The sequence below is a fragment of the Papilio machaon genome, chromosome 24 (genome assembly GCF_912999745.1).
Source record: "Papilio machaon chromosome 24, ilPapMach1.1, whole genome shotgun sequence".
NCBI lineage: Eukaryota > Metazoa > Arthropoda > Insecta > Lepidoptera > Papilionidae > Papilio > Papilio machaon.
Window position 1 is genome coordinate 1,834,822 of NC_060009.1, and position 16,593 is coordinate 1,851,414.

The 16,593-nt window shown below is 36.3% G+C and overlaps 1 protein-coding gene across 2 annotated transcripts; it reads right to left on the reverse strand.

Moving 5' to 3' along the window:
• Positions 1-235: 235 nt before the first annotated feature.
• Positions 236-16,388, reverse strand: LOC106715517 (coatomer subunit alpha). Of its 2 annotated transcripts, none has more exons than XM_045684076.1 (21): positions 16,060-16,388; positions 15,391-15,507; positions 14,801-15,046; positions 13,764-13,901; positions 12,807-12,970; positions 12,334-12,471; positions 11,997-12,080; positions 11,424-11,613; positions 10,560-10,712; positions 9,486-9,706; positions 8,580-8,717; positions 8,095-8,198; positions 6,997-7,163; positions 6,211-6,408; positions 5,513-5,694; positions 4,923-5,040; positions 4,554-4,671; positions 3,444-3,573; positions 2,484-2,659; positions 1,601-1,816; positions 236-826 (listed from the first exon to the last, which is right to left on the reverse strand). In XM_045684076.1, the coding sequence occupies exons 1-21, from the start codon at positions 16,285-16,287 to the stop codon at positions 363-365; spliced, it is 3,690 nt and encodes a 1,229-aa protein (XP_045540032.1). In that variant the 5' UTR covers positions 16,288-16,388; the 3' UTR covers positions 236-362. The 2 variants fall into 2 exon arrangements, with proteins under 2 accessions (XP_045540032.1, XP_045540033.1); XM_045684077.1 differs by having other exon boundaries at positions 237-826; positions 14,810-15,046; positions 16,060-16,387.
• Positions 16,389-16,593: the final 205 nt, after the last annotated feature.

Below are 16,593 nucleotides of genomic sequence, written 5' to 3' on the forward strand. Positions count from 1 at the left end.
ATATAAAATAATGAAAAAAAAGGATTATTTCATTTATTAACAATAATAAGACCATTATCTTATATATTCTTAATTCAAATTATTTGCATTTGAATTACGAAATTATAACTTTTTAAAAAAAAGAAAAAAGAAAAAGGAATTCATTAATACAGCCTTCCGTTCACAATTTAGTAATGACCAAAAAAAAATTAAAAAAAAGAAATAATAAAAATGGTTATTACAAAAAAAAATTATTTCATCCATAATCAATTTACTCCATCCATACATGCACAAAAAAAAACAAAATGGCATACAATAATATTTTATTCTATAATTTCTTACACGATAAGTTATATGAAAAATGATATATAAATTAAACATAATTATCTCTGAAACTGTATGGGACAGATTCTCAATCCTATGACATCTTTACCAATTTCTGCAACTCCACAGATGGTACATAATTTACCTTTATGTTCAGGGAAGAAACTAGCTCCACATAAAGGACATTTCTCCTCCGGTTTCCCTCTATATATGGGTTTGTATGAGATACCACAAATTGTGAACGGATTATGTTCATCGTATAACAACTGGTGTTCATCATTCGGTGTCATCTCGCAAGCTTGGAGGATCTTCCTCGCCTGCTGCGCTACTTCTGGACGTGGTCCTAGTTCTAGAAGTCGTCTAGCAAACGATGCGGCGGTTCTGAAGTTCTTCAACTTGAAGAACATATTGAGTGCTGTACGCAGAGTGAGGATCTGATGTACCGGCTGCAGCTTGCAGTGTGTGAAGTACGCCGCCATCTCACAAGTACGCTTCTGTTCTTCTATTGTTGACTTCGTCATCGCTGAAATGTCATTCAACATGAGTTGTGTGTTTTATTAATTTTAATGTGTTGTGTAGTTTAGTAATTTATGTCTCTTTTTCTTATTTTAAGTCGACTTCAAAAAGAAGGACGTTATCAATTCGATTGTATTTTTTTATGTGTGTAAGAAAGCGAAGCTCTGACCCTGGTAGTCCGATTTTAATAAAAATTATTTTAATCGAAAGGAAGAGCTTGCAGATGGGTCCCATTTTTTTATTTATTTTTTTAAATAACTAGAAGACTAGTAGATTTTGTAATATGGCAAATGAACAAACTGCCACAATTTACCGAAACAGGAAAGCGAACGCTATCCATAAACATCCCCTTCCCATACTTTCCTTATTAGAAAACAGTGGGAAGGGAAAGAAGACTCAAATTAGGCCTCCGGTACTCATACTTATCAAACTGTACTTGGAATTACTTTCCCTTGAAGCCTGTGTTCTGTGTGGTTGTGGTATTTCACCAGACGAGCTGATCAGTTCGTGCAACATACGTTGCTGTCTACTTCTGTTAAAGAGGTTGCTGATAGTTATAAAGTTGAATGGTGTTGTACATTAAGTGTGACATTGCATTGTATTGAATAATTTAATGGGATTCTTAGTCCAAAAATCTCCATTTATATACATACATACATATAGTTATCTCTATTTTGTCAAAGACAATAACAAGGATGACGATATGTTTTATACAGAATTTGTTCTCAGAAACCAACGATTAGTGTGTTATATTGTGTTTTGTTACATATTTATTGTATACCTTTCCTGGCGGTCTCCATCTGCAGTCCCAGCAGGTATTCCCTGCAGATGGCGAGCAGCTGCTGCGCTTCAGCCAGCTCCTGTTTCCCAGGCACGAGCAGCAGCGGCACCGCCTGTGCGATGTCGCGCAGTCGGTCCGTCGCCTCCGCGAACTTGCCCGCAGTCGTCAGCTGGTAACACTGCTGCAGCTGAGATACTAGATCGTTCAACTTCATCGCTGTAACAATTTTAAAATGTTACAAGAACATTGAAATTACACTTTAAAATATTATTTAGTTTTGATTCAACACAATGGTTTTTTATTGAGCTCTTCAAATGTTCAAATGTTGTTATGAAATGTGATTCAATAAGATCAGAACTACATATCAATGTTAGCTGGAAAATAGACATTTTTTATGAATAATTGTTTCTAGAATTAGGAAATGTTTGTTTTACATATGTATGGTGGAATATAATGGAAGTCAGAAATTAAATTTGATATTACTAGCTTTTACCCGCGACTCCGTCCGCGCGGAATCAAAAAACTGCACACAAGATAAAAAAGTTCCTATGTCCGTCTCCTAGTTCTAAGCTACCTCCCCATCAATTTTCAGCTAAATCAGTTCGACCGATCTTGACTTATAAATAGTTTAACTAACACGACTTTTTTTTATATAGATAGATATAGATGCGAATGTTTAGATGTTTGTTTAAAGATATCTCCGGAACAGCTAAACAGATCTTGATGAAATTTGTCATAGATAAAGATTATAGTCTGGAAGAACACATAGACTACTTATGAAGTTTTTTAATCCATGCAGACAAAGTCGCGGACAACAGCTATTTTTTAATAAATCTGTGATTAAAGTCTTATAAAGATAAAATTTTGTCTAAGTATGACATACTGATGACAGGCAACAGATCAGCTCCACTGGCCTCCTTCCAGTTACGATGTAGATGTGCGTGTAGCGGCGGCAGACATGGCAGAGCACCGAACATCGCACGTCCGCTCGCGAACATGCGCACGAACACTTCGCTGTACGGCTCGAAGTTCACCACTCCCACTTGTTCGTTCAACAACCTATTTACCAAAATATACTTAATCGGAGGCCTAATTTTAGTCCTCTTTCCCTTCCCATCCTTTTTTTATAAGGAAAGGATGGGAAGGGGAGGTAGATTTGATGGAGGAGATGCATAAGAAGGTTAAATATTCTCTTTTTTGTGCGTCTCCCCCTTCGTACTGAGGGTAGACAACGCATCTACAATTGCGAATGTCTAGGCAGCGGTCGTTTCGCTATTTCGGCGAATTCATGTTGCCGCTTGCTCGTTTGCCACCTTGTATTATAAAAAATCAAAGGAAAATCGTATCTCACAATCTCTATATAAATTAATTTATCAAAATAAATAGGAAAAAAATTGGTATTTTTTAATCTTTTGATTGTTTACGAATAATTAATTACATATTGTATAGATTTTACCCTATTTTTATTTACAGATATAATATTACAATATAATGTGAATTTACAGTAAAATAACCATGACTTCGTTCGCTCGGAATTAAAAAAAAAACCTTCTTATGTGGTCTGTGTACTTTCAGACAATGTTCTAAATCTATACCAAATTTCATCTATATCTATACAGTTTTGGAGATACATAGTAACAAATATCCATCTATCCAAACATTTATAATATAAATGCAAATGTTTAATTGGATGTATGCTTGATGTTATCTTCAGAACAGCTAAATAGATCTTGAAGAAATTTGTCACAGATTTAGAACATAACCTGCAAGAACACAGACTACTAAGTTTTTTTTTATTACCGCGCGGACGCAGTCGCGGACTACAACTAGTGTGATATAATACCTGAAAGCGACTTCAAATTGTCCAAGAGTGATGTGATCATGTGCAGTGCGCAGCTTCGCCAATGCCACAGCTGGACCTCGGCTCGGTGCTGCAAAGTACGCAGACTCCTCACCACCACCGTCTATATCAGCTGATGAAACATATAAAAAACATATTAAAAAAGTCCTTTTTTTTGGGTTAATCTACCATCAGTTACTTTTATCAGATATGTTGATAAGTAATATAATTACAGTCAAAACCGTTTATAGCGACATCGTTTAGAACAACATACCGGTTAAATTGACCAAAATCAAAGGTCCTGGCTGAATGTTATTACATATCTTTCCTATTAACCTGTCACCGGTTGTTACAACTATCGGTTTTTACGACTCAATATGAGTAGTCCCTTCGATGTCGTTATAACAGATTTTGACTGTACTTTACCAGTGTGACCTCAACTAAGGTCAACTACCTTTACCCTTGATGCACAGTGTTATGACATTTAATAAAGACATATGAAATATTTTTTTTTATATATTACAAGGTGGTAAACGAGCAAGTGGCTACTTGAATTCGCTAGAAATAGCGAAGCGACCGCTGCCCATAGACCTTACCTACCCTCAATACGAAGGAGGAGACGCACGAAAAGAGAATATTTAACCTTCCTATACATCTCCTCCATCAAATCCACTTCCCCTTCCCATCCTTTCCTTATAATAAGATAATGGGAAAGGAAACAGGACTAAAATTAGTCCTCTGGTACCACACTCATCAGACTGTACTTGGAATTACTTCCACTTGACGTCTGTCTTCTGTGTGGTTGTGGTATTTCACCAGACGAGCTGAACAATTCCAACAACAGATGTTATTGTTGCTGGCGTCTACCATTTTTAATGAATGAATAAGACAATTAAAAATACAATGACATTAAGAATGTGTTCTATTTTCAAAATTTTAAATTCATTTTTCTTAATGGCATTTCACCAAAATATATAAAAACTCCTTGAACACTAAAATATAATGAAAAATTATCTGGTCCAGTGACCAAATATTTTTATTATAAGTTTCATCCATTCCTTGTGTGTGACAAGATATTGTCATGTACTGTATGATACAAAAATGTCATCTCACCGGAGACGGGAGCGAGCACCTCCGGTAATTCAAGATCATCATCGCCCACGTCCCAGCCTCCGTCGTCACAAGCATCCTCCATCACCTCCTCACCCTCACCTTCACCCTCACCCTCCGTCTGGAATGAACATCATGAAAATAAACTCAAAAACCATGGTTGCAAAAAATTATAAAAATCGTTACATATTTATTCAACTAGATGGCGTTGTTCTTCATCTGACTTAAATAATCAAAATGTCAAGAAATTCGTTTTATAAGAATAAAGTCAAATTTATTAACCTAAAACTGTAAGACATATTGTCTTTACTTTGTTAAAACAACGTGAGGGGAGTAAATACAGTGTAATATTACGCTATTTCTCATATATACCTTGGTATCGAGCAATATATCTTCATCATCATCACCCCAAGCGCCAGCGGCCTCTAGCGGCTCATCACCAACCTCCGCAGCCACCACATCACCATCACCGCCAGTCTCAAACACGCTCCTATAATTTTTTTTTAATATAGCAAACAAAAGTAAAACTACGTAAAATAAGAACAACATAGAATTATTAAGAGAACGCAGAAAGTAGCTGAAAAAATATAGCAATACTAGTTGTCGCCTGCGACTCTGTCCGCTTGGAATTAAAAAATATATAAAAATTAGTTGCCTATGTGTTCTTCCAGACTATTTTCTACATCTACAAATTTCAGAGAAATCCCTTTAGCCTTTCTAGACAGATACCTCTATCCATCCATCCATCCATCTAAATTTTCGCATTTAATATACTAGCTGAAGCCAGCGACTCCATCCGTGCGAATTAAAAAAAAAAACTAAGTTGCATATGTGTCCTACATGTTTTCAAAATTTCGGCGTGATCTATGCAGCTGTTCTGGAAATACCTTAAACAAACATCCATCCATCCAAAGATTTGTATATATAATATTAGTAAGAAGTAAGACAATCCAATATCATACTTAGATCCAGCCAGCAGCGGCCAGTTGGGCTGGTCCTCCACCACAGGCAGTGGGGGGCAGATGTACTGCGCGTCAGGGTTACGTTCAGGCACCGCCATGCCGGCCGCCTCCAGCGCCGCCTTCAGCAGCTCCGCCTCCTCCACCTGGCCGTGGTTCACCGCAGTCAGGTATGCCAGCGTCGTCTGTATACAATGTTCACTTAAGTCTTACTAATTTTATAAATGATAATTTTATAATTAAGATGTATGGATGGATGTTAGAAGGTATTTCTAGATAAGGGCATCGCTAGCCTAAGATCTAAGTTTGATCTTCAGGTAGGATTTTTTTTTATTTCAAAGGTAAGGCTTCTTAGTTAGGGAATGAAAGTAACTGACAAATAGTTTTTGAGTTATATACATATATGAATTATAAATATCTTAAAATTTCAAAGTAGTTTATATATTTTTTTAACACTTTCAAATGTCTAGAATCCCATGTCTCTAAAACAGGTTAACGCATCTCGATGAAATTTGGCACAAATTTAAAACTTAACACATTAATTATGTTTTTTTTAGCAAGCGCGAACGGAGTCGCGAGCAACGGTTAGTATAAAGTAAAAAAAATATTATAATTTATGAAAAAAATGCATATAATAACTAAGAATAGTAATTCAGAGTAATTGCGTGAGTAAAAAAATGAGTGAGTGAATAAGTTCCGACCTGCCCGGAAGCCTTGAGGAGTCGGATCCTCTCCTGCACATCACCCAGCAGCATGGCGCACTGGAACTGCGCTGACGCATCTTTACGTATCTCAGCTATCTTCATCATCTTGCATAACTTCTCAATGTTACCAGTAACTAGATACAGGAATGTCAACTTGTCGAAGTTCTTTGTACGCTGGTAACACATCTCTACGATCTAATGGAAAGAAAATATTATGACTTTAATTTAAAAAAAATACAATAGTAGTTGTTAACTGTACTCTTTTTTACATAAATCCTGATTTACATCATTCCAGTACAGTAAGAGAGTAGCACTGGCTTGGTGCTTGGCGCCAGCGTTGATATAGAGCGCTATTATTTATATAAACATAACGCCTATTTAAATAAATCAAAATTTTAAGTTTGTAATCAAAGACTTATTACTAAAAAAAAAGATATGTATCATAAACTTTCCAAAATAAATCCATAGACAATAAATATTGTTATAGAGTACAATCTGAACCGGTGAGGGGCGCTGCTATCGCGGTTGATTCTATCAGAATATATAAAACATATAGAAAATGATATAAAACAAAAAATATATATACCAACTAGAATATTTTTTTTGTTTCGAATATATTTTGTTTTGTTGTGTTTTTTTGTTTTGTTGTTTTCAGTCAAAGAGGATCTTGTAACTTTTGACGTTGTCAGAATCGCGCTAGTGAGCTGTCATAATTTAGTTTTGACTTATGTCCACCTATTCAGATAGTCTAGATCTAGAGTTTTGACGGTTTATGAATGTCACCTGGTGGTTTCCAATATTGAGGGCAGCTTTAGCGAGCTGGTCCCAGGCGTCTGGCTCATCGAGGCTCTTTGCAGCCTCCAGCGCCACCTCAATGTTCCCGCACTGCAGCGCCAGAGCCAAGCGAGTGCGCGGCTCCTTCACAAAGTGCAGCGCCACCTCGGGGTAACCTGACAACATTCATTACCTGAACGTTATCCAATAGTTTTGATTCGCCAGACATTGACTTAGATTTTTACAGTGGTAGATCCCGCAACAACAATATTTGTTGGTTGCACGAATTGGCCTCGCTCAGTGAAATACCACAACCACACAGAATACAGACGTCAAGTGGAAGCAATTCCAAGTACAGTCTGATGAGTGTGTGTACTGGAGGACTAATTTTAGTCCCCTTTCCCTTCCTACCCTTTTCTTATTAGGAAAGGATGGGAAGGGGAAGTGGATTTGACGGAAAGGGGGACGTATAGGAAGGAAAAATATCCTCTTTAAGTGCGTTCCCTTCTCCGTTGATTAAAGGTAGGGAACGCATCTGCGTTTGCAGATGTCTATGGGTAATTGTCGCCTCGCTATTTTGGCGAACTTAGGTGTCCGTTTGCTCGTTTGCCATCTTTTGATATAAAAAAAAGATAATACAAGCCAATATGCAGATACAAAAGCGTTAGTTAAACTTCATTCAGTAATTTTTAATTTCATTCAAACAAATATGAAACTAAATGTTTACTATATTTAATGTACAAGTATAAATAATTACAAGTACATGTATTGGTTGTGATTAACGAGTGATTTTTATATTAACAGTCATTTAGACTTAACTTAAAAATTTATGAACCAACATTATAAAAAAATTGCATCAAATTGAACCTTTTTAAGTACAATAATCTTACTAATATTATGAATGTGAATAGATGGATGGATGAATTTTTGTTTGAAGGTATCTCCGGAACGGCTGAACGTATCTTGATGAAATTTGGTCCAGATGTAGAACATAGTCTGGAAGAACACATAGACTAAAGGCAGAATTAAAGAAAATAAGTTTTTTTTTAATTCTGCGCTGACGAACTCACGGGAGACAGTTAGTCAAGAATAATAATAAACATTTACCCTTATCCTGTAGATATGCGATAATGCTCTGTCCGACGAGCTTAGCTGTGCGCACCATATGCAGCACCTGGTCGTACTGCTGCGTTATCAGCGCCAACTTGAACCTTTACATTTTTTAAACAAGTATATTAACACATTCAGTAATACAAAGCATAGTTCTTATAGTTACTGCTTATACTCGATACTAAGTGGGTAGCGAATTTGATTCCGTGACCCCATGGGGTCCTTAGGAAACCTGGTCAATATACATGATGATAGAAAATATTTGAGAATTCAAAAGTAGAAAAAATGTAGCAAAGAATTCATCAAACCAGTAAAATTTATATAAGGATCTATGAGAAAATAGTGTGAAAATATCTGATATAAATGCCTAATTTATGGGTAGGGGGTCTCAATTTTTTTGGCACAATAACATCTGCGCCATACACAGTACCCGTTGTGTTCTCATAAGATGTTTCTAGCTAACATGTTTGTAAGCACAATACCTGTACTCTGTGGGGTCGATGCTGAGCACCTTCGGGCGACACTCACGGTCGAGACAGACAACGCGGGCACCAGACTCGCCCGCAATCACCTTCACTATGTACACCGGCACATCCAGCGTGCGGATTATACCGTAGTCACTGTGTACACACACAAATATATTACTTGAGAACAAATTAACTCATGAAGTATACAACCTCTTTGCTTGTTTGCTACAAGAAGTCCTACTGGCCATTAAGAATATTACACATTTAATTTAAAATAAAATAATGATATGAAAAAATATTTATAATCGCTAGGATAAATGTATATCAACGTAACATATAATTCAAATTTTAAATTTGCAATAAGAGGCTTCAATTTCAACTCATCCAACTGAAAAAGCGACATATCAAAATAGATCTCATTTTAAGCCAACTTTGAATTCGTTTCTATAATACAGTCGAACCTGGATAAGCGAGAAACTCGAGTAAAATATCACGGTCTCTTCTGCAGCATTTGATAATAGTAATTGTCTCGGTACAGAGAATATTCAAAGACCAAATAGTGGGTAGATTAATATAAGATATATATAATACTAGCTTTTACCCGCGACTCCGTCCGCGCGGAATAAAAAATAATAGAAAACGGGGTAAAAATTATCCTATGTCCGTTTCCTGGTTCTAAGCTACCTGTCCACCAATTTTCAGTCAAATCGATTCAGCCGTTCTTGAGTTATAAATAGTGTAACTAACACTACTTTCTTTTATATATATAGATAATGAAACATCTATACAAATAAATCAGTCCACCCGTTGACCCCGCCTTTTATTGACGTTCCTTACACCTTCAACTCTCCCTTATCCATGTTCGACTGTATATAAATCTAAAAATAAAAATGAACTGTAGTTAAGTGAAATAAGACTCACCCATCCTTACAGCAGTACTTAATATGATTAGCCGTAGTATAAATAAAGACAGGCTGTGGGGCGGAGTCATCAAATGCGCCTGATTTGACACGAGCGCCTTCTGTCACTGAACACAGTTGCTGCATACGTCTTGTACACAGTGTCACAGTGTGCTTGCCCAGGAGTGCCACCACCGACATGTCAGAGTTCCATACAGCGTACCGACATTTGCTCACTTTCACCTAGGTGACACAGTTATATGTCGGTCATATATATGTCAGTTTTTTTATGTGAAACATCTATAGGATCACTTGTAAACCGAATTGTTGGCGTGGCGACGCTTTCCGTGGCGACGGGTAGCTATTCCTTCATTCATTCATTCATTTATTCATTCATTCATATATCCATTCATTCATTCATTCATTCATTTATTTATTTAATATTTTATGCATATTACTTGTTTCACATCTGCCAGGCGTCCCATGACGGCTCACAAGTTTTTTTTTATTCCGTAATCCCCTGACGTGTGTTATGTATATGTCAGGTTATAACATGATTTTTTAATGACACTAACAATGACAAATTGGTAGGACCAACAAGTGACAACTCCTACTTAAAATAATGTTCAATTAGGGTATCTCAGACAGATATCACCCACTTTACAGATTGATAAACAAAATTCCTTTTTAATTATGTATACTTTCCTTTCAAATAAGTGAATTATATTTATTTTAAACTTAAAAATGTAATATGAAAGAAAAATATAAAAATAAAACAACAAAAATCAAGTCTCAAAAAACATTTGAGACAGTTATAGCCCACCACTAGCGTAAAGTTACTCGATCGAAAAAACGATATACAAATTAATCAAAAATCGATTTATAAATCAATCCTTAAATCGATTACACGATTGATTTTTAAATCAATTAGAAATTTCAAAGATTACAAGCTTGTACAGTAATTTAACCTCATATTTAAAATGCCAATCTACTTGTTGCAAGGGAATTTCTTCTCTAACTACCAATGATACGGTACATTTTTGCTGCAAGCTCTCGTAGCATTTAAACTCTGCAAGGTATTTTGAACTCTACATACCGATGCTACGGTTCGTTTTTGCTGCACATCTAGAAGCTGCAGGGAGTCAGGTTCACGCAGCAGCAGCATGCCGGTGCCCGCGTACATGATCTCTTCGCATGTCGGAGTCGCTATCTTCTTCGATACTTCGTTCTTCAAGTTCTTTATCACCAACTATTAAAAAATACGAAACCAACGATCAAAAAAATATTATTATCTCTCTTTCTTATTATGATATTTTTTAAAAGAATAAAAGAGATGACAATTTTTTACTTCAATATGTCTAAACATACGGTTGATTGGTTTCTGTTCAAAAGAACCGATGAACCGTTACCCTTCCCTTTCACTGTCTTATATTTTTTGTCATTTGACCTGTGCTAGGGTCCCTGTACCTGTTGAGGGTCAATAGAAAATGCTGGGTTATTTGACCTGTTGAAGGTCTTCTACAGTGGTAGATCCCGCAACAACAATATTTGTTGGGTGCACGAATTGGCCTCGCTCAGTGAAATACCACAACCACACAGAAGACAGACGTCAAGGGGAAGTAATTCCGCGTTTCGTCTGATGAGTGTGGTACCGGAAGACTAATTTTAGTCCTTTTTCCCTTCACACCCTTTTCTTATTAGGAAAGGATGGGAAGGGGAAGTGGACTTGGCGGAGTAGGGGACGCATAGGAAGGAGAAATATCCTCTTTATGTGCGTCCCCTTCTCCGTTGATTAAAGGTAGGCAACGCATCTGTATTTGCGGATGTCTATGGGCAACTGTCGCCTCGCTATTTCGGCGAATCAAGGTGGCTCGTTTTCCACCTTTTGATATACAAAAAAAAAGAAAAAAAAGTCAATAGACCTTGCTGGTTAATATGACCTGTGCTGTGTGCGACTGACCTGGTTGTTCTTCTCCAGTGCTGCGAACCTGTTCCTGGCGACCCATACAGCGGAGGTGGCCTGTCCTCGCGCCGGCTCAATGGAGGGAGCATCTGAGCCGTCGCGAGGTATTGCGTACAGCTCATACGAGTGGTTGTCTCCCACACGCCAGCTCACCAACACACACCACTCCGCATGGTTCAGTGACATGCTGAACACAAAACACAGATCAGAACTCATGAGCGTTGCCAGCTGATGATGAAGGCTAGGGCTAGACGGAGGCAGCTGTCATTCCTTACCCTGACGACGCCCATGACAGAATTTATCCATGAACCTTGCCACATACAAGTGACATACAACTGTATTCAGTTTACACTGAACATATAACTTAGTATGATGCCATTTAATTTATTATACTGTATTGTAGTAAAAAAAAATGGAGGAGGCCTATATGATAATGAGATGAATTTTAATTTAAACAATTAATATATGAAACTATCATAAAAAAATAAAGGCTAATTAATTAATTAATAATTATAGACAAAATTGTTTAATATCTTTTAAAAATCATTAAAATAATTAAAAATAAATTACCTATACGGTTGGTTACGTCCTCCACCTTTTATCTGCATAACGGGCGCGTCTCTATTTGTCTGCATGTCCAGTTTACGTAATTGTCTGAAATTATAAAAAAAAAAGTATACCTTAACTACTAATTTAACTTACTTTAGTACGAAACAGAGATTTGTAACAGAAAAGAAGACAAGAGTCCGTAAAACGTTTAACATTTAATGGCTACAAAAATAACAATTACTAATTATAAGAGTGATTGAGATTTCACTAAGATTTTTTTCTCTAGTGAAACAGTCCCTTTATTACAATTGCGTTTAATCATTTCCACTGTAATAAATCACATGTAAAGATATCTTACCTATCTTTGATATAGAACAATATGTTATTGTAGACAGCATATGCTGGACGTTCACGTTGCAACTTGAACAATATCATACCGGCGTCGTGTCCCGCCGCGAACAGGTTCAGAGATGGGTGAGCGGCTAGCACCCAATATCTGCTCAAAATATTAATTAATTGGATGGATGCAATAAGGAAAAAAAACAAGTATATTAAATGTATGGAAATTCAAATATGGCCGCCATGTATGGAGTTTGACATGCCTCTGTTTATTTTACTAACCACGGGTTTCAAAGACCAAAAACCCCATTTGAAACATATTGTCTCAGAAACTAACAGTTAGGCTTACAATCAAAACAAAGTATTTTTTCTACAGATCAGCAATTGGACACTAATAGATGTCCTTAAAGTTGCTTTCTCTTACTAAAAGAAACACTAAGCGACTCCCGTAGTACAGAGTAACCTTTATCTGACCTTGACTTTAGTACTAACCGATCATGTTCCCTGCGGAATGTATGAAGACATGTCCGCTTAGTCATGTCCCATACGCGGATTGACTTGTCCTCACTATTGGAGAGGATCAGCTCGTGCTTCGCGTGGAACAGCACACAGGACACGTTGTTGTAGTGCCCACGGCAAGTGTCCACTTCCCAAGCCTGGGTGAAGAAATAGATAGTTAACACATACAATGCTAGTGTCATTTTTTTCTGAAAGTGTTGTGTTCAAATTTAGTGGCAGTGTACGTGTTAAGTTCTTGGTTTCTAATCTTGTTATTCAACTACATTTTGTAAGCAATATCCTAGTCAAACTTTCAACTTATATTAATAAAAAATCTTTGTGAAATGCATAAATTATAAAATGAAGTCCATAAAATTTTAGTACCATATCAGTTTAAATGTTTTATTATGTATTGATAAATATATATCGCAATTTAAAATTAACATTACTCATAGTGTGTTATCTGCAATTTTGTAGGTTATGCTATTATTCACATAAAAGAACAATTAAAAAAACGCAACAATAGTTTCATTTTAAATGGCTAATTAATAATAGTTTAATCTTACTAATATTATAAATGCGAATGTTTGGATGGATGGATGGAATGATGGATGTTTGACGGTATTTACAGAACGGCTCATCGGATCTCGATGAAATTTGGCATAGATGTAGATCATAGTTTGGAAGAACACATAGGGTACTTTTTGATTTTTTAATTCCGCGCGAACGGAGTCGCGGGCAACAGCTAATGCATTATATAAAGTCTCATTTTTAACTAATACTAACAAAAATTATTGGTGTAATCAAACATGTCAGCTCGGGGCATAGTAGTCACTGTGCAGAACACAATGTTAGGTGCGTAAAGGGATTCAAGAGGGCACTGCACAAAGAGCAGTTCACCTTCTGCCGCCAATAAAATAATGTTTACAAAAAAAAAGTAATTTGGAATACCTTTGCGTCATTCATGCGCCAGAACTTGACTTGTCGGTCATCAGCTGCAGACACAATCAGTGGCAGCGATGGATGGAAGGCCGCCCAGTTGACACCCCGATCATGACCCTCTAGCACATGTTTCACTACTGCATCCGCCTAGAACATACATAAATCATACAACATCATACAAATATAATGAGCATTAACCCTTTTCCCATCATAGCCCCAAGCACAATATTTAACAAGATTTAGTACTGGTGTTATTTAAAGTGTCATCAAAATAGAGGTACGAAACTATTCGTGTATTTTTCTTTAGCGGTGAAAGGGTTAATGAAAGTAAAATAACAAAAATTGCTTTGAATGTATAAAATAGTTGGGAAGTTAAAATAAATCAATACAGTTGAAACAATAAGCAAGAACCCTAGCGAGAGTAATTGTCCGACTTATCAAACAACCTTCTTAAGTGTGAAACTTATGTTAGAGATCACCTCTATTACGTAGGCTTACCATACGTCCCGGCTTGACCGGGATAGATCCGGTTTGAGATCCCAGTCCCGGCGTCCCAGTCAAACTTGAACAGCACCAACACCCCAACCAATCGTTCCCCCGCGCCGTTTGTTTCAATATAATTACGCGTTTTCAATTCATAATAATTTTGATTGCATTTCAAATATGAAACACAAATTAAGCGGAAAGCAAAATAAAAATGAGCCTCTTTCTCTTCTGAGTCCCGCTTTGGCTCTTCGTAATTATGGTAAGCCTACTATTAATGAGAAAAATATCGTGATCCTTTGAATTCTTACTTATTGAAATGTAACATGGTTGAAAAGTACCACAAATTTTGTAGAAAAATTTACATACTAAAGTATTGGGTTGTGCTGAATATCTTAATCTTTATGGAATAATAACTTCTGGATTACTGTACTGTAAAATGAGCAGTAATACCCATCACCAATAAATGAACCTTAATGTTTTATGATTGAAGCAAAAGTTCATACGCTTTATTCCTGATCCAGGCATGAATTATCCCATAAATTAAGTAAGTTCATACATACATCTATTACCTGCCCAAACAAATCTGTTGCCTGTGGATTCCTCAAATGTTCCGCTAATCCTGTAGGCCCGGGAGCTACACTCTTCTTCCTGAGTCCGGAGAAGTCCCAGACTCGCACAGATTGGTCTAGTGAAGCGGACACCAATAGGTCTTCGTTAGGGTGGAATTGTGCGCACATAACATAATGGTTGTGCCCGGTGAGTACACTTATGCATTGACGTGATTGCCAGTTCCATATTCTTATAGTCTGTAAAATATTAATATAAATATCTGTAGTCAAATTTATTACAAAACATTTACAGACTGCTGAATCAAATGTTTTTTTTATATTCTATATCTGGGCCAAAATTTCAATAAGATCCACAGTGCCATTCCGGAGATACATTCTAATAAACATCCATTCAACCATCCATCTAAACATACATATTTCTAATACTAGTAAGAGTAAAATTTTATTGTATCCATACCCAAGGCCAGATTAAAATATATAAGAAAGTGGAGCAATCATCAACAGCAGCAAGAAGTAATGTAACTTTATACTTTCTACTCCTAGCAAATCTCACACTCTAAAAGAAATATTTATATGCTTACCTGATCATCTGAAGCACTCAAGATCCAAGGATACTCATGATGGAAGAATGTTGTCCGGATATAATCTAAGTGGCCAAGTAAAGTGAAGAGACATCTTCTTTGATTGTAATTCCATACCTAGACAAATATAACATGATTAATTCATGGTTACTTTAAAACCCCCTTATCAAGATTATCTTAGTTAAAGATATTAAGTATATTTGGGGTTCTTCACCTTTTAAATATACAAAAATACAATTTACAAATTGATTGTTATTAGAATATTATTAAAAAATATTTGCTTCTTCCTAAAGTAAGATTAAGTAAATAAATTGCAATGTTACTATCATAGTATGCATGAAATACTTGAATCTTATTAATAAGTTTAATTTAACTGATTATCCAGAGATGCAAAACTATTATTGCGTGATCTTTATAAGCTAAGGCTTATCAGTTAATTGAACAGACTGTGTTCTGAGATTAAGATTAAAACCAGACTATTCCATATAAAATAGCCAAATAATAATTAAAATGACACCAAGCACTTTAAAGTCCATTCTTATTTATTGACTGTGTTAATATTACGTCTTTTGTTCATTAAGATAAACAAATTGTTTAAATGAAAGCGATTACATCAGTTGCTAGTGGTAGTTAGTGTGCAGAGTAATTCAGGGAATTTACTGTACAAACCTTGATCTTGTAATCATCTCCTCCAGATACGAATAAGGGCTGCTGTATGTGGAAGCAAATGCCACGCACGGGGCCGTCATGTTCATCAAATTTCTCCAAGAGTGTACACATTCGATAGTCCCATAGCTGAATCACACCGTTGTGTAAACTGGCAAGGACCCATGGCCGTTTGGAATGAAAAGATATGCCCTTCACCCGAGCGGACTTAGTCTCAAATTTTGTCAACATTTCTTCACGTTTTTGCAAGTATTTACAGTTCTTTTTATTTCAAAAAATTATCTCAAACAATTCACGCCAGCAATAACGTCGACATGTCAAACGTCAAACCGGCTGACGTGACACGTCAGTAGTCTAAAACACCAAAAGCAATAATTGCTTTTATGATAATTTAAATGCAGCTTGAAATAATATAACTAGGCTAGCAACGATAACCACCACATTCTGTTAATTGGAAACTTCTTTTAACCTCATTTCCAACATATTGTTACAAAAATATTTCGGATTATTAGATTTGTTAGCTTTCGTGTACGCCGT

Bases quoted from the DNA above. Each gene is read 5' to 3' on its own strand.
- LOC106715517 (XM_045684076.1), bottom strand. From the start codon at position 16,287: ATGTTGACAAAATTTGAGACTAAGTCCGCTCGGGTGAAGGGCATATCT. The intron at 15,508-16,059 runs GTTTGTACAGTA...ATATTTGTCTAG, and splicing joins GAGATGATTACAAGATCAAG to GTATGGAATTACAATCAAAG. The intron at 12,971-13,763 runs GTATTCCAAATT...TTCTTCACCCAG, and splicing joins GGCGCATGAATGACGCAAAG to GCTTGGGAAGTGGACACTTG.